The sequence below is a fragment of the Cloeon dipterum genome, chromosome X (genome assembly GCF_949628265.1).
Source record: "Cloeon dipterum chromosome X, ieCloDipt1.1, whole genome shotgun sequence".
In the NCBI taxonomy this organism is placed as follows: Eukaryota; Metazoa; Arthropoda; class Insecta; order Ephemeroptera; family Baetidae; genus Cloeon; species Cloeon dipterum.
Genome location: NC_088790.1, coordinates 33,067,764 through 33,087,536, shown reverse-complemented (window position 1 = coordinate 33,087,536; position 19,773 = coordinate 33,067,764). Strand labels below are relative to the sequence as shown.

General features: G+C 42.3%; 2 protein-coding genes across 4 annotated transcripts; one reads left to right on the top strand and one right to left on the bottom strand.

Annotated features, from left to right (window-relative positions):
* Positions 1-114: 114 nt before the first annotated feature.
* Positions 115-3,703, bottom strand: LOC135946208 (uncharacterized). The gene is made up of 6 exons (XM_065494329.1): positions 3,391-3,703; positions 2,560-2,727; positions 926-1,030; positions 712-873; positions 303-450; positions 115-243 (listed from the first exon to the last, which is right to left on the bottom strand). Exons 1-6 carry the CDS (start codon positions 3,475-3,477, stop codon positions 212-214), a joined length of 702 nt encoding a protein of 233 aa, XP_065350401.1. The 5' UTR covers positions 3,478-3,703; the 3' UTR covers positions 115-211.
* A 1,041-nt stretch (positions 3,704-4,744) lies between these two features.
* On the top strand, positions 4,745-19,228 carry LOC135946200 (uncharacterized). 3 transcript variants are annotated; one of them, XM_065494317.1, is made up of 22 exons: positions 4,745-4,976; positions 8,568-8,723; positions 9,212-9,403; positions 9,457-9,522; positions 9,577-9,696; positions 9,752-9,963; positions 10,314-10,443; positions 10,596-10,717; positions 11,768-11,891; positions 11,948-12,189; positions 12,247-12,333; positions 12,709-12,843; positions 13,132-13,726; positions 14,875-15,060; positions 15,125-15,291; positions 15,345-15,467; positions 15,617-16,145; positions 16,568-16,959; positions 17,618-17,698; positions 18,274-18,404; positions 18,465-18,604; positions 18,902-19,228. In XM_065494317.1, the coding sequence occupies exons 2-22, from the start codon at positions 8,604-8,606 to the stop codon at positions 19,022-19,024; spliced, it is 4,017 nt and encodes a 1,338-aa protein (XP_065350389.1). In that variant the 5' UTR covers positions 4,745-4,976; positions 8,568-8,603; the 3' UTR covers positions 19,025-19,228. The 3 variants fall into 3 exon arrangements, with proteins under 3 accessions (XP_065350389.1, XP_065350387.1, XP_065350388.1); XM_065494315.1 differs by lacking the exon at positions 4,745-4,976 and adding an exon at positions 7,633-7,890; XM_065494316.1 differs by lacking the exons at positions 4,745-4,976; positions 9,212-9,403 and adding an exon at positions 7,633-7,890.
* Positions 19,229-19,773: the final 545 nt, after the last annotated feature.

Below are 19,773 nucleotides of genomic sequence, written 5' to 3'. Positions count from 1 at the left end.
TATAGTCTTATTCACGCCAACTTTGGCCTAATTGCTGCCAGGGCCGAAATAAAACCTGGTTCGGAGATTATTTTCTCCTGAGCAGCCTTTTCTTTGCGCGTAACAAGTTTTAAACTGGACTTGAAATAGAGACTTAAATTAACATGAATTAAAAGAAAACTCGATCGTGTGATACATTTGTCAAAATTAACAGTGGAATATTTTCGATCCTTCAAGAAAAGTCCTCTGGTGGCCAGATGTGATCTAAAATAAGTAAACAAAGTTTCTGTTTCTTCTCGTTTCTAATTTTATAAATAATTTACCGTTGAAGTTAGCCAAGGTGCTCGGCGGCGCCAATCTAGCGGCAAAGTCGCCGCAGTTCTGCAGCAGTCCGGTTCCGATAACTTGTCTAAGGTTGCCAGCGTCCGGCACCATCGCGTTGTCCATCAGCGGACCGCTGACGCAACTCATCTGGAAATAAATTATTTTATTTTAATTTGTGCAAATGCAACCCGAAGAAGGCAGAAATTAAATGTTTGAGCAATTGTTTGCTACGTTGATTTTATATTTGACGGCATTTTTGAGAGAAAAAAAATCTCTTTATAACAGGAAGCAGCTCTTAACGCCTTAATTTTATTCGGATAAAAATGAGCTGCTGCTCACAGGTAGGCAAGCTAAGAAAAAAATCGTTCAACTGCCTGTATGTATTTGCGTGATTTTTGTGGTTTGAACCTGCGCGGCTGCGAGGACGCCGGCCAGTCGGAAGATCTTGTCGACGCAGATGCGCGCCTGCTGCCAGGGTTCGCCGGTGCTCATCCGGCGAGTGGACATGTGCGCCTCGGCCGAAGGGTTCAGCTGCAGCACCCGCCACCCGTTCTCCGGGTCCAGCAGCCTCTGCGCGCATTTCGTTTTACTAACTCGTGTTACTACTCATTTAAAAACTCACCTGGTTGGCACGCAACATGATCAATACGTGGATCGCGCCGATCGCGTGGACGGACGCGCTTTGCGTCAGGATCGTCAGGTGCCGCACGATGTCCTCCTCCGAACCCTGCGTCAACACAAACGGATATCGCATTTCGCTTATCAGTTAAAACTCATCTTCTGCGTCAGACGGAAAAAACGAGCATGAGCTTCGAGCAAAATAAATCAGACTTAAGAAAATACATTTATATATATATATATATTTTTTTTTAAACAATGAAGCACAAAGGTTTTCCTGTTTTTGCGATTGGATCACATCGGCAAGCCCAAGATTCAGCCCCTGACAAAGCGATTTTGGTTCAATTCATTCCATTATGCTTTGTGTTGGGAGCCAACAATTGTCGACGGTTTGAATTATTGTTTAACGGCAGATAGAAGATTTGAAAATAAGAATTCAGTTTTCGCCCGTCAGCCACTCGGTGCTGACGTGAATCGCTTAATAGAACCCGATTCAAAGGGGTGAGTCCAGCCGTCATTTTAAGCAAAAGAATTTGTAACTTGTTATTGGAAAAGGATTTCAGTTCTAGTACTAGAGATTAATGTCCGATCGGATTTCATCTGTTAACCAAATTCTTCATCATTTCAACCCTTCTATCCCCCCAAAGGATCATTTTTTGGGGAAATTTCTGCTGGCTGCCGGCGTGTGAGGAGCGTAGATTAGATTACTCTCCTTATTGCTGGCAGCAAGCGGGCGAACGCGTGCACGCACAGTGCGGTGGTCTGCGGCCGTGATTGAGCGGCCACCAGGAGGCCACCGAGGACCACGGCCGACGGATTGACAAAGTTTCGCATTGTTGGTGAGTTCAAAACTATTTTGGGGCAGTTGAGAATTCTCGGCCAAGAATTTTTGAAAATGTTCGTTGGTATCTCGCGGTCCACTTATATATCACATTGGGTTTCTTGGTCTTGTTTTGACATTGCCAATGGCTGGCAGACGTTTTTGGCCTTGGTTTTTCAATGGGATGTTTATATAGGGGTTAACGAGAGGTCAGATTGAACTTTTCCCTGTATTTATCGATAAATCGAGAACCACTTGACGGCTTTAGGTGTTTTTTGACTCGTCCGACGCTGCGACCAAATTTTTTGGCCCGCCGATTGGCCGACAATGTCTTTTGCTCGTGTTTTTGAGGCTAAAAATGCACACTTTTCCGCATAACCAAGGTCATCAACGTTCGGAATTGAGTTTTTATGGCTTTTATTTCGTAACAATTCGACTACTCGATCCGCGGGTCAGCCGTCGTTGCCTCCCGAGTCTCTACTGAAGCCGGCACTAATTTTCAAATTTTTCTGACTAACGAGAAAACTATTAATCAAAAATAGAAAAATGTTTTGCGCACGCGAAGTGCCTTTTTTAAAATTTTATTTATTTATTCTAGTTTTTAATCAATGAAGCACAAATAAAGGAATTATTTTACAAATTTGAATTCATATAGCCTTTAAAAAAGAAAGTAGTCATTCGCATTTGATGAAAGCAAAAAAGGATCGAATGAGGAAATTAATTTGGCACGAGATGGATGGGTTTGAGTGAGGAGAAATTTGCGTAGATTTGGGCAACAATGTGGCTGACAATGAATGGCAACAATTTGAGCGGGTTACCTCGAGCATGAGGACGAAGTGGCGCGAGTAGTGGATGAAGAGGGCGCACAGGGCGTCTAGGGCGTCGCGATTGATCCGCGCGAGGCACTCGGCGAAGAACTCGTGCAGCTGCTCGGCGCGCTCATTGCTGTGCTCCCCGATGTAGATCACCCGGTACAAATGCACACGCTATTCACAAAAACAATTCTTGACAAATAATGACGACGACACGCAGGCAAGTTGGTAATCTGATCGCAGACGCAGCCTACTCCTCCTTTTGATTGACAATTCAGTTTTTTTCTCTCGCTCATGTGCACAAATTTCCAAGATGTTTTCCATTATTATTTTGATTGAAATTTAGAAGCGTGAAAAAGCAGCTGCTCATATTCTCAAGGATATCAAAAGTCATCAAATTAGTCTTATGACTTATGACGGAAATAATTTAATTCTCTCATTTCGAAGAGAGTGATTTTGTACATGACAGAACCAGCTGAACACTAGTTCAGGCCAGAACATGATAAAATATCGTTATAGATATAGACAAAGCCTGATCATTTGGATTAATTATTTTTACGTGCAGTTGAAAAATGCCTATTTCTCCTTAATGTGATATTGTATTTTTTTTTAAATTTAAAAAAGAAATTTGACTCGTTATAGGCGAAATAAATTCAATCGAATTAGATTTGACAATTAACTTGAATTAAGAGGCTTATGTTAAGGCGTGTCAACACGAGATAAAATAATTCAGTAACTCTGTGAATTAGACGGTTATCAATTGAAAAAAATGAACAAATGACTTTCAAAGCAATAAAAGTTTGGCTCGACGACAATTAGAATGTTAAGTGTATATACCATGTGCGACTTTTGCAGATTGTCGAGCAGAACGTCGTACATGCTGGTGAAGGAAAAGAAGAGCTGCTGCTGCTGCTTGACGCCCATGTTGGCCGCGCGTGACTGACAAAAAGAAACTCTTGGGCAGCAAATTTAATGGTGCTTATTGGTGCACGCGAGTTTGGCGAGCGAAAATGGTGCAGTGGCGGTATATATATATATGCGGAGGAGATGTTGGCACGAGAGCCGCGCGCCAACACGAGAACCGACGAGTCGCCATGGAGATTGCCAGGTAAATAAGCGCTGCATCGAGCAACGATTAATCACACGCCATCCATCCATCCAGCCACCGGCCAAATCGCTCTCGATCGCTTCCTTTGACACTTCAATTTGCATAATCTCGCGCCCGCCGCGCACAGAAAAATGAGACACAACTTTTTCGCGCGCATTGATATATATTCAGTATATATATATAGAGCAATTTTGCTGTTTTAATGAATGCTTAATTAATTCTGGCCGCGCACGACTCAATTAGATATGCAAATAAGAACTAAATTCTCGTTCCATGAGACTAAATGGAAAGGAAAAGTTTATTTATTGACTGTGAGAGCAAAGCACATAATACAAGTATTTCAAATTAAATAGCAATTATAATTTTCTGTTTTATTTACACTAGGCATCTCTAGAAATTTCGAAAGCAATTAAAATCTAGGGAATTAATGGCTTGTTTTGAAGAAAATAAATACAGCGGGCAGCAAGGCTGGAAGAAAGACAAACAAGTGTTTTTGGCAATTAACTCTTTTAAATAGAGCTTTGACTTAAGAAATTAACCGATCGATGCATATTGCTCTCTGGAAAGTTTCTAAAATTCAGATTTTGAACGAGAAAAATTGCTAATAGAATTTTAGAGGCTATTGTTTCAAATTTTCACATAGCTCAATGTATAATCCAATTTCATTTCCAGGTAATTACAATAATTTAAAGCTCGTATTTTTCCTCAGGATTCTTTTAATTTATTTATTTGATGAAAATCAAGTTCTACTTCGCGCTGTCGGCTACCTGCTTTAAAACTGAAATAAAAAATGAACAATCCAAGCGACAAGCCAGCCAGCAAGCGGTGGAATTTCTGTAAATTTCGTCACCGTGAGAATTGGCCCATCCGCAGCAGCCTAAAAGCTTTCGAGTCGATTCGCGCGCTTTCCAAGCCCCCCTCCACTCGATCACTCGGTCAGAGCAGCTGCGCGGATTGATTGGCGCTCGGCAAAAGCATTTTGGCACTGCCATCTACCGGCCGACTCTCGTATTAGTTGCGTCGACAGTCGCGACTCGCGAGCAGCGAGCATCCTGCTTGCAGCGTTGCAGCCTTGTGTGTGTGTGTCTTTGGGAGTGCGAGGCCCATTCCATTGTGTCTGGCTTCACTCAAGTGGGTGGCGTTGGCGTGCATTGTGCGACAGCAACTGCGTGAGAACACAAGAAGCAAAGGAGCCGATGGTGTTTACGCTGCCGCGTTGGACAGAGCGTGTGTAGCTGCGTCCGAAGCGTCCGACGCCACGGACATGCTGCTCTAGGGCGACAGCAACAAGTACCTCGAGTGCCCCCCTCGGTCGGTGAGTAGCTTTTTAATCGCTTTTTAATACACTGACATTCGATGCGACGCCGAGCGATCGGATTTCCGATTTCAAGCCTCATTAATTTGTCGCTGCCGTCTGCAATTTGGCCGATGGCCGATTTTGGCTCACGCTGGATCGGCCCGAAAGGAATTTAGGTGGAAAAAGGAGGTCATTGTGGGGCGCCCGTCATTTTATTGCTCGAAACTCTGCGTTGGTGCAGCTTTGTGCAGGATGCATCACGCATCGGGAAGCGATTAAAATGCAGAGAATGCCTTGAGCAACTGCAGTCGGCGCAATTGTCACCGCATTATTATCATTGTCACCCTCGAAACAAACACATTTAAATATTTAAATAGCGCGTGAAATTTGCATGACAAAAAACAAAACAGCTGAACGACCTCAAGCGTTCGCACGGTCGTGCAATCGCAGTGCGATTTAGTGAGTTGAATTAGCAAACGCACTTTCACAACTATGTACTAGACACAATCGGAGAAATTTTGGCCGTATTTTTACGCTTTGTTAATCATCTTTTGTTTTTGCTGATTTCATATTCTCAGCCTTAAAAGATAATTTTAATTTTTCGCCCACCCAAAGCTCGCATTTAATTTTTAAACAATTTACATAATTAATAATTATTTTATGAATTGCGACATGTTTTCATTTATTAATCCAAACCGAAGGGTCTGAAAATGATTGAAAACTCGACTAGTTAAAATCATTAAACATTTTTTTGTCGGTTCGTCATTGTAGTAAAAAGATTAAGCGGAGAGATTTTGGTTTGAAAGGTTGTTTATTCAAAAACATTAATCCCTTGGTGACGTGGTGGGGATTCCTAGTGAAGCGTGTGCTTTTTCTCTTTTCTCTTACCTCTTGAGCGGCAAACAAAATGGTTATTTGATGAATTTAGGGTATTTCCCGAGTCCAACAGAAGGCAAATAGTTTTTTCGGCTGGATTTTTCCCTTTCAAATGATTAGCAATCGCAGCTATAGATAGAGTTAAAAGGTCAGTATTAAACTAGTTAAAATTAAATTGCAAACGCAAAAAACTCCTGGATATCAAAAGGAGTAAAGAGAAGGCATAAGATATTTTTCATTTGTTTACTTTTTTTAAATGTTTATTTTTTTAAATAAATGTAACATGAAAGGGAATCATTTGTCCTTTAAAAAATCGTGTCGTCGGCTTTTTCTGTTGAAACTCTCTTGAACGGCTCGGTATGAATGCCTCAGTTGAAAATTTATTTGTTTCCCATTATCTGACGTACACAAATCAATAGAAGCGTGTGTCACGGTAGTCGCGTTTTCAGCTGTAATTCGTGCGTAAAATGCATAAATAATTGCTAGCCTTTAGTTGTAATCCTTTATTGCTCTGAAAGTTTAGTGCCAATCACCTAGGAGGAAAGAGAACGGAGACAACCTGGGCGGCTTTCGTGTGAAGGGTGAAGGTTACGATTTTTGAAACCGCACTTTCATCGTGGCAGTGTTGCGACCTTTTTTTACTTAGCAGTCGCAACAATAAGAGCGGAAAATAGAGGGCTGTTAGCTGTGACCAGAAAGCCTCCTGGGTGCCCTGGGTGGCTCGGGGATGGCTTTGTTTAATTAATTTATTGTCAGGTCACGCAGCGGGGGAGCAACAAAGCGGTAAATTGGAGTTGTCGCGATTGCAGCCTCCCGTCGGCACACGCGCGCACAATTCGCATTATTTCTTGTTTATCTATGCTAGACCGGCGAGTTTGCCTCGATTGTGCAATTTCGCCATTTTGCGGCCGCTGTTTTTGAAATGTCTCTCTTCGCGCAGAAAGTTTCAATTTTAAATTAGTATTTTTCCTGACTTTGGTATTGGACCAGCCGACAAATCGTCACTCTTGTATAGATAAGCAATAGATACGATAATCTTCGGTGCGGTGAGTGCGCAGATAAATCATCAGAGATAATGGCAATTCGAGTCGGTTTTCGGGTTGTGGCCAAAGTAATAATCTCGGTCGTCTCGTAAATTCGCCTTCAGCCTCGAGGTGGCTCCACTCAAGAATTGTTTTCATTTTCTCTCTCTCTCTCTCTCTCTCGAATGTTCGTCAAAAATCAATCTATCTTTAATCGATTCTCTTTTCTAATATTAATATTTCGCATTTTATTGTGATTAGGATTAGTTTGCGTGCGCGTGCGCCTCTTTAGTCGCACAGAACGCAGTTCACCCACCTGCGGGCCGCTATTTATTCAGATAGTTGGAGTTTGATAAGCAACAAGCTCAGCAGCAGCTGCCCAACCGTGCGATTTGCAGGCGAAATTGATTCGTGCCATCAAAGGTAGAGCTATCGTCATTAATTCGCGCTCGCCCGCTTTCCATCTTCCACCGGATATTTCTGCACATTGAAATTGCTGACTCTCCGTGAAATGTTTTCCATTCTTGGCGAAGCTATAGCGTTTGAATTATAATCTTCTCATTCCGGATTAAAATTATTTTCGAGCGGTAATTGCAGGAAAATTATCTGTCGTCTTAAGATTCGAAACAGATGAAGCAGAAATATTTGAGCGTGAACAAATATTGCGTGGTTGCCGGTGCTCTCTCTCTTCTGCAAGGGCTGGGCAACGAAGCAATGAAAGAAGGGGCACGCGCGGCGTTGCTGCCGCTTTCGTCTTCAGCATTCGGTCTTGGATGTTCAGTCAGTGCGAGATGGAAAGTTGTCCGCGCCGGGTGTCGTGCGTGCGCGTCGACGGCGAGCTGGCCGAGCTGCTGGCCGCCGCCGACGAGCTGCTCTTGCTGGCCGAGGCGTCCAAGAGGTCGCGCGCCCTCGACCTGCTGATGGGGTGCGCGGTGCTGGTGCTGCTCGCCGCCGCCCTCTTCCGCCGCTCCCTCCGCCGCGTCACCATCCCCGTCCCGTGGCGCAAACTCGCTTGCCCAGTGCCGCCTTTTAACGTATTTCCCATCTCGAATCTTTTCTCACTTCAGCCACTCTCCAAAATTCTTTGGCTTGCCATTTTCGCAGTCCAAAAACAATAATTTTAATTTTATGAAAATGCAATTTTCCAGATTATACCGTTTAAATTTGGATTAAATTGCTATTAAACAGAGAAAACAACCTTAACAGATAAAAATACCGAAAATAAGCTGAATGATGCCAAGTCTGGTTTTAATTCCATGCATTTCCGTCAGAAAATTGGGCAATTTAAATTTACAAAATTAATCAGAATCTAAAAGGTTTTGGAGAAAAGATTATCACGTTTTTCTGTACTTCACGGGTAGCTGGGGAAATGGGCAAACCTTACTCTCGGGTTCAAATCAAATTTTTAATATTTAAATTAATTTATAACATATTTAAACTTGGTTCTAGAGGCCCCCAAAATCTGAGCATATTGCATAAAATAAATAGTTGTGCTAGTTCACAATTAAAGATTATTATTTCGCAGTTGGAAGTGGCTAGCTCATTTGGCCACGGTTTCTCAGTTTCGCTCTCGGATATAAAAAATGTGCTTATCACAGCACGTCGCCAGCCTCGAGCAGGCATAACACACACACACACACACACTTTGAACTTCTCTCCGCTCGTGTTTTGTACTCGTATCTGACTCGACCTCTGGTTTCGTTTGTTGCAGGCCTCTAATCCGACACGCCAGCCGAGAAAGACGAGAATGGACGACACGATTTGGTACGACCAAATCGAGAACGCCATCGCCAACGGCGACTCGAAATTCATCAATGATAATTGTAGGAAGTTTTTCGACAAGAAATTTCCATTGAAATCCATACGTGTGAGTTGACAAATTATTATTTTATTTGGTGTTGAAAGTCGCAAACTCAGGAGCGTGGCAAAAAATGTGACTGTCCTAGTGTTTTTTTCACTCGTGTTATTTCGATCTGATTTGATGATTTGGTTTTTATTGCACGCACCTAAGACGTAAAAAACACTTGGAAATGTTTGATGACCGGTGCAGAACATTTAACAGATTGCTCGATCTCACTTTTTAATTCACTTAATTGGACAGGTCACAAGGGTCAATGCTTAATTTTGTGGCAAGTGATGCGTTGTCGTAAATCGAATCTGTGTCTAAATTATGTTGTGTCGCACATTTAACTCATTACCGTAATTAAACTTTGAACAAAAAATATATTGAAAGCTTTGATGTTGTCTAAAAACTAAATTGAAAATAATTTTTCGAGGACGTGTGTATAATTTAAAAAGGGCGTGCATTCTCGAAAGCAGATTTGACGTTAATTCGGCCTGGTTTTGTGTGCGTAGCCCATCTTTTTGCTGTGTCGGGCTCAACTGATTAGTGGAAAAACATCCAACATCTTGCCAATGATTAAACTGGCCAGGCTGCGCTTCAAGGACGACCGCTATGCTGAGTACTTGTTGAAATATATCGACACCTACTCGTTAGACGGTGAAATGGTCCAGAGAGCTCTGATGAAAATGTTGGAAAATCCAGAGGTTGCTAATGCTGTACTTATATATTATATTTATAATTTCTTTTTTTGCCGCAGGAAACCATTGACCTGGGTAAGGTAGACAATCCGCCGTTGGAGGACGCCGAAGCAATTGAAATGAAGGCAAGTGTTTTTATGTGAATTAAAAATGAAACGAAATAAATGTGGCACGCGCAGCCTCCAAGAGTGTTAAGCAGAGCCTACGAGGCTTTAGAGGCTGAGAATTACGCTTTGACTGTGGAACTGTTGACTGATTTTGAGGAGGCGGGCAAGAACGGCGCTGGCGCTGCTGAGCAAGTAAGTGAATCCGCTTCCGCTTACCACCCGCTGCTTCTAAGGACCGTTTTCTCAGCACAAAATGGATCTGAGTGTTAAATTTTTGACAGCCTGGGCTCAGACCCACGTGGGCACGCAGGCTGGCTTGGCTTGCGCGCTCGACACTTTCAAAGGGCTGATCGGCACCAAAGTGCTGCGCAGTGAAGCCGACGTCGACAACGCCGGACTGGCCGAACGAGTGCCGATGGCCCTGCTCGGACTCGCGCTCTTGTTGCAGAAGACTTTCAGGTTATTACCTCCCTTTCAATTTGTTTCTCAGGAGATGGATTAAATGATAAAAAAAACGTAATTTATTGCTTTGAAAATTATTCGCGGGAATATTAATTTGTCACATTTTACAAAAAATCTGGCGCCAAATGACGTCAGAGATTCAACATCAGATCTTGGCCAAGGTCACTCTGATGTTTAAATATCTTAATTTGTCCATTCATCGTTTGATGTTTCAACTGCTCTAGCTGATTAAATACTTTGTCAATTCTTTGTAAGCCGCTCGTTTTCAAAATGGGCTTTTAGTCGGACGCCTCCACTTGTCCATTTCATTTCTTCAACTTTTATGTTGTATCATTTTGTTGGATCAGGTTCAAATTAGGTGCGAAGGTGGTGGACAGAGGCCTCGAGATCGTGGAGCGGAAAGGCTCAAAGTTGCCACCCTATTATTGGCCTTACTCGGACCACAGGCTGAAATTCAGCGAACCGGAATTCCTAAAGGTTGGTACCGCTCAAGAGCAAATTAACTGTCATTTTTAATTTCTATGAGTTTGAAAACTGAATGGCTGCGTGGAGAATAAAAAGTGGCTGGGCAGCTGCTAGTGAGAATTATACATGAGGAAATTTGCAATTGTATTTGTTATGATTCGCAGGACAGTTTTCTCGAGCTGCGGAAAAGACTGAGGGCGCCGCCAAAGCCGGACGCTGTCTGTAGATTTGATAGGTGCTTTGATGTGGACCAGTCTCCCATTCCTATGAAAGAGATTTATGTAGAGTGAGTCGACTTTTCTTACCGATATTCTTACAAAATGAAAGCTAGGTCCAAAAAATTGATTCTGTAATGAAATTTGACTGATTAATCGCTTTTAATATCCTTTTTTGTAAAGGAATGCCTTGTGCTTCTGTATCAATTCCTCGATATTGACTTGAATATTAAACCTGTTGCTCAGGGTTTACAGTTTGGGCAAAAAATTACATCCTTCGTCCCTTAAATTAATTTTAAAGTGGACTTTCGCGATATCTTCGCTCCCAAATAATCATGATTTGCGCTCGCAGGACACGTTTTATCTTAAATATTTTCAGAAAAAATAATCCATTTGTGATGGAGCGTCCATCGGGATCGGGAAATTTGGATCCCGAGCACAAGTATTAGCGGCTCTATGAGAATCGGGCCGGGATCGGGTATTTTTTTTTCAGGACAGGAATCCCGAAGAGCAATTCCAGGCGAATCAAAAATTTGAAGCTCAATCTGACGGGACCTTTTGACGTTGAAATTTTTAGATGACACTTATATTTACTTTATACGTACTTGTTAATAGATGGAGAAAATACAGGTTTGAAGCTCGGGATTGGGGGACACAGTCAAGAGTTACAATCCACCTTTCATTTTCAGGGATTTTTGAGGTAACGAATTAAGAATTAATAGAGAACGTTTCTATTTCTGAGTTTCAAACATGTTTATCAACAAGCAGGAATTTATTAAGCAAACATTAGTGTCACGTAAAAATTTTGAAATTCAAAAATCCCGCTGGAGATGATTATTTTAAGTTTAAAAATAAAATTTGACACCTTTTTCTCCACATGCATTTTTTTAGACATTTGCATGGAATGACGAGCGAGCTAGGATTTCCTGGGAAGGTATTTTTCCCCGAAAAAAAAATCAGATCATTTTCCTGGTAGTGGGCCGAACTCAGGAAACCATTTTCGGGAAAAGTAAAAATCGCGATGGACGCTCTAATTTGTATTAATAATTATTAAACTTAGATATCAACTTAGCGCACTTATTGTTCGAGAAGAAGAGCTAATTTAATTTGTGATATTTTAGAGAGGCTGAGTTTAATGGCTACACTTTGATAAGCTGCAGCAACGCGTGTCAAATCGCCTACCACCCGAACTGCTGGAAGACGTTCAAAGAGTCTGTGGGCAACTCTGCGAAAATGAGAGACAAGGTAACTACGTCGGTTCGATTCATTCCTTTTCGGCCAACTCGGAGACTCGATTTCAGGACATGATGGGCAAGGACTGCCCGACCGCGGACTGCTACCTGGATTTGGTCTCGAAGCGGCCCAGCAGAATCGTCAAACTGGTGCCGCACGACAAGGACAACAAGAGCATAACCGTTCTCGAGTGGAAAGATCCGGAGCCGAGTGTGCAAGCGGGGCCCTCTGCTCCTCCGGCCCCGCCTAAAAAGAAAATCAAGAGAGAGCCTGCGCCCAGGCCTCCGCAGCCAAACAAGACTGTAGAAGAGTAATTTTTTATTTACTTTCGTTTTAAAATCAGTTCGTCTCACACATATTTTTGCAGGAAAAAGGTGGTTGTGAAGAGCGCAAAGGTGAACAGGGGAAATGCCGCGCCACCATTCCTGAAAACTCCATCTGTGGAGCAAGACGAGTGAGTTATGTTTGAGGAAACGGCCTCAAAATTAGTTTTTCTCTTTGGACTCGATCAATAGAATTGTGACGTCCAACTAATTTATAAAATTTTGGCTCTTGCCTTAAAAATATTCAAATACCGAGCATTTTAATGCTTGATTTTTAGTTAAACAGCGAGATTTTGGAAACCCATTTTTAGATAAAGTAAAGTTGTGAAAAAGTATCCTCTTCAATGACCAATTCCAGCTTTATTTAAATTGTGAAATTACTTGAATCTAGTCAAAGTTATCGCGCACCGCACCGCAATATGACAAAATTTGTGCCGCCTCAAAAACTTTCTTGCTACTGATGTTTTTCGCGCAAAGTGACATGTGTAAATTTGTCTGCTTTCCAGAACAAGACTGGCTGCTTTGGTTGTTAAGGAACGAATTCCAAAGGCGAGGGCTTCGTACAGACAACCGACTTTGCTTGACATAGCGTGCATTCGACCCAAAGGAAGGAGTCCACACGGGAGGCAACTCTGGTTTTTGTGAGTGTCTTTAACCATCTCTTATTTTCATTAGATTTATTAATTCGCTAGTCATGAATTGCGTCCTTTGTTCTCGTTTTATGCTCAGCCGGCAATAAATCTAATTGGGGTTTTCAAGGTTAAATGTTTCCCAGACCCGAATCGGCTTTTTATTAATTAATTATTTCACTTTTGCAACGACTGTTTTAAGGGAAACAAAACGTTTGAACCTAAGACAAAAAAATTAAAACAATTTTTGCCTACGCAAGTGAAAGGATAAAATTAAAAATATTCTTACTCTGATTACAGGTTCGCTTTGGACTTGTTACGAAACAGCAGCTGCGGCTCGATAAGCAAAGACGAGCTTTTAGAAGCGTTTCAAAAGGAGACGGACATGCTGGAAGATCTGAAACTGAACCTGCTTCCGGGCGAGCACAAAGGTCCGATCTCTATATCCGAGTTTGTGCATCACCTGCTGCGCTCTGGCGAGTTTGGCTGCATCGACGACCGCATTTGTCTGGTGGAGAAGATCGGCAAGACGAGCGATTGGGTCGCCAACGACCTGCAGCAGCTCTACAAAACCATGTACAAAGTTCAGTTCCTGAGTTTTCCTGCGAGGAAGACCGAGGCGAAGCCGCAGCCTCCGCCGCCGGCCATTGTTTGCAAGACCGGCTCTGTTAACATTCAGGACGCTGCAGATTACATCAACACGGAGTTCCGAAAAGTGCGCGTGGCTCCCGTGTACAATCCTAATGGGACCATCGGTCAGCCGGTGTCCAAGAAGGAACCCTTGCAAATACTTAAATTGGAGGAAATGATCGAGGTGAAGGAAAAAGTCGAAGTGAAGGAAAAAGTCGAAGTGAAGGAAAAACCACGCGTTGCAGCTGTTCAACTTGAGCCCAAGGTGAGTCTGTAGTTTTTAAATTCGTTAGGCATCCCCCGAGACTGGACAAACATTGGAAATTTTTCAAAACTAAACGGTAGAATTGATAATATTGTAATAACTGCACTTTAGAAGCACTTAAAATTTAATTTCTTGATCGTGTACTACAATGCGAAATATTTAGCTGCATTTAAAATCGAAAAACGCTTTTTTTGAAACCCTTTATTAATTATAATCGTTGCGAAATTAAATTCAGAGGAGTTTCATAAAAATCGCCAATGGTCTAAAACAAATTTTGTGGCCATCTGTTAGAAACATGAACTAATTTTAAGTTCATTCACCTCCGATTTTTCAATTTGCTTCCCTTTTTGCCCTCAAGAGCGTGGGCCCGAGGAAGTACACAAAAGTGCACGCATGCTGACGAGGTCGGCAGTTGGCCCAATTTGAAATACCGGCCCGAAAATTTACAAGTTTGACGCGACTTGGCACGAGTCGGCTTTTCTGCATTTTATAAAACTTAATAACTGATTTCCCGTCGTCATTTCCTTGAGGGAGAAGCACAGCAGACTCAAAACCAAATAGCTTTTTTCTTGGTAAATGCAAACGAAGGCAGGAGCACGCGAGCAAAGTATTTTCTGACAATGCCTCTCTTTTTTCATCTCCTTCTTTTACTTCCTTTTCTTTTATTTTCCTTCGATTAATCGTTAGAACCATCTGTTAAAAACATTTCAATTTTTTGATCCGACGAATCGAGAGGTTGCAAACAATTATAATATATTATTGACCAAACCCTTAGAGAAAAAATGTTTTATCAAGAAATATTTAATCTCGCAGTCCATGTACTAGAGAGCATGCTCTTCCGGCCCTGATGCATCAATTCTTCAACTGTAGCAGCTGTGAAGTACGAATATTGCATTTCTTTTGCCGCCAATTCCGTTTTTGAACCATCATCCATCCTATCCGTTGCTTGTTTGTTTGCCAACAGGGATTTATTAGTCATGATTCATGATATATTTACAAAATTAAAATTCAATTTTTTAATTGACTAGCCTCCCTTTCAATCTATTTCAAAATGAAAAAAATCCCAATCGGAAATTCCCGCGCGCTTTTCATTCGGTTAAACCGCGAGCATAATTAATTAACCAATTATTTGTGTGATTTGTTGCCAGGACTCAAATTCTGTGCCGGCACCTCAGCCCGTCATCGACAGATTGGAGCAAGAGCTGAAGCAGTCGAAATTGGAAATGGGAAATCTGAACAAACGAGTTAGCGGTCTGGAGAATGCCCTGAGCAAGGAGTCGGTGGATTTGCAGAGCCAAAAAAGAACTTCGGACAAACTCCAAATGGAGCTCAATGTAACCAATTTATTTTAAATTGTTCATAACTCGATTTTCATCTTGTATTATGTGCTTCGAGCAGAGGTTGAGTGTCGAGCACAAAAAGCTGAAGCAGGAGTCGAATGACAGGGAAAAAATGCTGAAGGAACACTTGGAGAAGGCCCGCCAGGAAAAGGAGGCGTTGGCCAAGCAGGTGAAGGAGCTCGCCAGGCAGAACTCCGCCCTGGAAAAGGAACTCAATGAGAAGAAGTGAGCGCTCGGCGTGAAATTAAATTTTTAAATTTGCTCCTTCTCTTTTTTAGGAAATCCTTCGAAAGCTCTGAATCGGCCAAGGGTAAGAAGAAAAAGCAGGACGACATCTGCAACTTGGCTATCCAGAGAGTGATCCAGCTCATCGAGGCTCAGTGGCAATCTATTCGAAAGAGGTGGGCTTTGCCATTTTTCTTGTCATCGCGGTTTTTGCATTTTAATCTTTTGTTTAACTCGGTGTTAACTAAAATCTAAAATTGCGTGTTGACAATCAATATAAACTTCAATGTGGCTTTTTTTCCTAATTTTAACAAACTCACCGTAGCTATTTAGCGACTAAGGCAGAAAACGAGGAATTGGTGATGAGTCTGCTGGACACGCTGAGCGACACCTCGAAACCAAGCTACGAGGATGCAATGAAGAACCTGCAAGACTGGGAGTCGGTGCTGGACGGAGTGGAGACGAGCGAGCGCACCCTGCGGACGCGGCTGGACGGCGTGCGGGACAAGTCGAAGGGCTTGGAGGCGATTTGGTCCTCGCTCAGCCAGATCCAGGTTCCCAAGGTGGCCGACATGCCCAAGTGCATCGTCACGCAGGCTTGCAAGGGCATCCTCAAACTGCAGCAGCAGCCGCCGGCGTCTCAGCCAGCCGCATGCGCCCTACCTCCAGCCCCGCAGCCGCATCCACCGCCGCCGCCGCCCGTCGTGGACAGCAGGAGCAACACCTCCAACTACGGATACGCCTTTCGCATGGACGCCCAGTACGACATGCCCATGCCCAGCACACACGAGAGGCACTATTTTGACGACAGATCAAATGCCAGGCCCTTACTTCCGAGTGGCTTCGGCAACAAGGTAGGAAATTGCAACTAATAACGAGCTTTGGTTTGCCTGTGTGCTCATTTACCCTCGGCAAGCTCTATTTTTCGTGATCCTTCAGGCCGCTCGCTGGCAGTTACAAATTATACAACGTAATATCGGTTGCATCAGTTTTAAAGAATTTCGATCCATTTACTCGATTGGTCGGTTGCAGAATTATTATTTGCTCTCTGTGTTTAGGCTGTTTAATTTTTTATTTTTAGGGTTTTATAATTTTTTTCTCATTTTTAATGTTACATTACCACCGCTGATTGATTCCATTGACAATGAGGGGTTAAAACACAAAATTTCACGTGTAGGCCTATTTTAAATAATAAATAAAAATGCTCCTTAAATGTAGCTTGTTTTTGCTCGGTTTAAATTTTAAATATTTAATTTTCTAAATTGTTGTCATTCAGATGTTGAACGGTGAGGGGACGATGCATAGCTCGAGTCCGCCGTTGAGGATTACGCGCGATTGTCCATCGCCGACGTCGTCCGTGTCTTCGACGTCGTCGGCCAACTGCTCGGAGCACTCGGCCACATCCTTGGCTGCGGCCGCGACCTCGGCCTATTTGGCTGCGTTGCCGTCCACTTCGGGCATGGCGGCGCACTTCTCACCCGCTCGGGCGATTGTCGGCAACCCCTTAAGCAGCCGGAACGTGGCACCTTCGCGCGATCTCATACCCAACAGCCTTCGGCAGCACGTGCAACGCGTCAACGTCAGGCCGCCTCCCAGCCTGGCTGACGCGCTGAGGAGGCCCGAACCGCCCAGCATCCAGGTTACGCCCGCCACCAGGGTTCCTCCCAGGTGAGACTCTTTACTTAACTCTAAAATTTCAGTTTTTCTATTATTCCTTAAAATAAATTAGCTCTCAAACTGATGGTGCAGGTCTTGAATAATCATTTTAAAATAATTTAAGAAATTCAAGTCCTTTCACGATATGAAAAAAGTGCGAGACAAAATTGTCTATTAAAAGAAAAATTAAAAATACTCCAAAAATGAAAATTAAACAATTAGAGTTCGGAAATGGCCCGAACTCGAAATTCTAATAATTCTAAAGGCGGTTTTGGGTTTAACTAAGTGCTTGCACTCTTTATTAGTCCATTTTAAAAATTAATTATCACCTTTCCTGCTAATTTAATTCAATTTGACCTCCCAAAAAATGAGAAATTAAAAATTAGAGTTCGGAATTTGCCCGAGTTTGAAATTTAAATATTCTAGGGGTGTTATCTGGGGTATCTACGTGCTTGCACTCTTTTTTAATTTATTTTAAAAGTCAATTGTTAACTTTCAACTAAAAATTACCACATTGTGACCAAAGAACTATTAAGATTTTGGGCTTGAATGCTCAATAAGTGTCGGCATGTCATATTAATCTTTATCTTTCCTAAAAAATGTTTGAAAATATCAAGTTCGGGCTTTGCACCTTATTCCTGAGGTGAATAATTATTTGTTTCTGTTTCAGCGACTTGAAGATCGCCCTGTCCTTCACTGAACAGCAGCAGAAACTGATCGCACTGCGCAAATTGATTCCTTACACTCCTGAGTAAGTGAATTAATTGAAATCTCATTCCCTTTTCTTTTTTGTCAATGTTATTTTTCATTATTGTTGAATTGTATTTCATCTTTGACAACTGGAGTTTAGTAAAGCAGTTCTTAGATCGTTGAACAAGTAAATCGCCAATGTGCGGTCATATTTTTAGGATTTTTGCTACAAAATAAATATTTTCGCACTGCAAACCTAGGGCAGCGTGTGGCTGGATACTCCATATAAATTGTTATTCCCCAGCAGTGCCCCTTATATTTTTAATTGCGAATAGGTGTTGCCTTACACAAGAGACTCGTTTGAAGTGAGGGTCAAATAAAATTCCCGACGCTGAGAGCACAGTTTAATTTCGTCTAAAAATGAAAATCAGTTTTAACAGCGAATGTTTTTTTTACCAGTCACTGCATTATAGTATCAAGCGATTCGTAAATTAATAATATTAAATACAAAAAATGCCTATTTCCAGCCGTATCTAAAAAATCAACATTAGAAAGCTAATAGTCTCGGTTATTTAAAAATTTTGCTTTGTTACGAAAAATAGAAACGTTTCTCGAAAATATAAATGCATTTTTCAGGAGTGACTTCAAGCAGGCGTTGCACTGGTTGTGCCAGCGCAGAGGCGACGTCCGGTTCCTAACAGACAAGGAGCTGAGCATCGAAGTGTGCGACGTGCTGACCGAGTTGCTGTTGAACGCCTCCGAGAAAGGTGCGGCGCTCTACAATTTTATCACTCGTGATGCCCATTTCCATTTTGTCTGCTCCGCAGAATTGTCGTCCAGCAGGCAGGACCCGTACCTGATGCTGGATTTGCCCTCGGACGAGCCTTGCTCCATCTGCCTTAGCCCCTTCAGGGAGAACGACGCTCCTATACACGTTCTCTCGTGCCAACACTTCTTCCACAACAAGGTATCTCACTTTTTCCTCCGACTTTCGTAAACTATCATAGAAAAAAACGTTAAATTTTGTAGTTCTTTTTAAATGATTTGATAATATGTTGTCAAGCTTACAAATTTTGGAATTACCAAGTAAGTAAAAATAGTTTTATTTGACTGCGGTAATTGTGCTGATGGTTTAAAAACTGACAGGTTAAATTCTTTGGTTTCCATCAGTTAATTCGCAAATTACCGGTGAATTTAATTTATCAACTGCCAAAATGAACTAAAGTTTTTCTTGGGCAAACTAATTTATTTGTTTTTCGCGCAGTGCATTCGAAACTGGCTGGAGACTGACACAAAGAAAAGCCAGAACTGCCCGAACTGCAGGCAGGACGTGAAGACCAGCACGACCAACACCGAGTTCCCGCCGCTCAGACTCGGCCAGCGATAAATTTCCTATTACTTTGCATCAGAGCGGAAGACACGACATTTTTAGTTTTAAATGTTCTGCTGCGGTTAACTATTCGTTTAATTTTCTCTTACGTATACCAAAATTGCATTTTCCACATCCATCTGAGTTGTGACATGAAATAAATTGTCTTCAAGAATACTCATCATTTATTCTGGTGAAATGAAATAAAAGACTCGAGCTGAATTAACAGAGTTTATTATTTTAAACCACAGCGGATTTGGCGATCGGGCGATGATCGAAGGTAAGTCAACTACGCAAGATCGCTTTCTGCGATAAACCACCATAGGCAGCCGAATCTCTCGCTAAATTCTTCTAGCCAGGTTTGTCAGGGACAGCGATCAGAAAAGTTAACTTGATACCTCCTACTGTCGCCTGCTGGCCTGATAGAAAGTGCTCAATTTTTACACACATATTAGAGCTGCAAATGAACGGCAAAAGCGTAAAAATACGGACTCTTGTAACAAGCGAACAGGTGATGTTAGAAGGTACGCACTTACGCAGAGTTCGTCACTCTGATACCTTCTGCTGTCGCCAGCTGGCCTGATACAAAGTGCTCAATTTTTAAGCGAAGAAAAGAGCAGTAAAACGAACGGCAAAAGCGTAAAATATGGCCAGTTTTGTATCAAGCGCACAGGTGATATTAGGAGGTTCGCAGAATTCGTCACTTGATACCTTCTAGTTGCGCCTCTGGACCGGATATCAATTGCCTTAAAAGTTGATCGGAGTGT

Bases quoted from the DNA above. Each gene is read 5' to 3' on its own strand.
- LOC135946208 (XM_065494329.1), bottom strand. From the start codon at position 3,477: ATGGGCGTCAAGCAGCAGCAGCAGCTCTTCTTTTCCTTCACCAGCATG. The intron at 2,728-3,390 runs GTATATACACTT...TTTTGTGAATAG, and splicing joins ATCTGCAAAAGTCGCACATG to CGTGTGCATTTGTACCGGGT. The intron at 874-925 runs GTGAGTTTTTAA...AAATGCGCGCAG, and splicing joins TCATGTTGCGTGCCAACCAG to AGGCTGCTGGACCCGGAGAA.
- LOC135946200 (XM_065494315.1), top strand. From the start codon at position 7,648: ATGGAAAGTTGTCCGCGCCGGGTGTCGTGCGTGCGCGTCGACGGCGAG. The intron at 17,699-18,273 runs GTAAGTGAATTA...TGCATTTTTCAG, and splicing joins TTGATTCCTTACACTCCTGA to GAGTGACTTCAAGCAGGCGT. The intron at 18,605-18,901 runs GTATCTCACTTT...TTTTTCGCGCAG, and splicing joins AACACTTCTTCCACAACAAG to TGCATTCGAAACTGGCTGGA.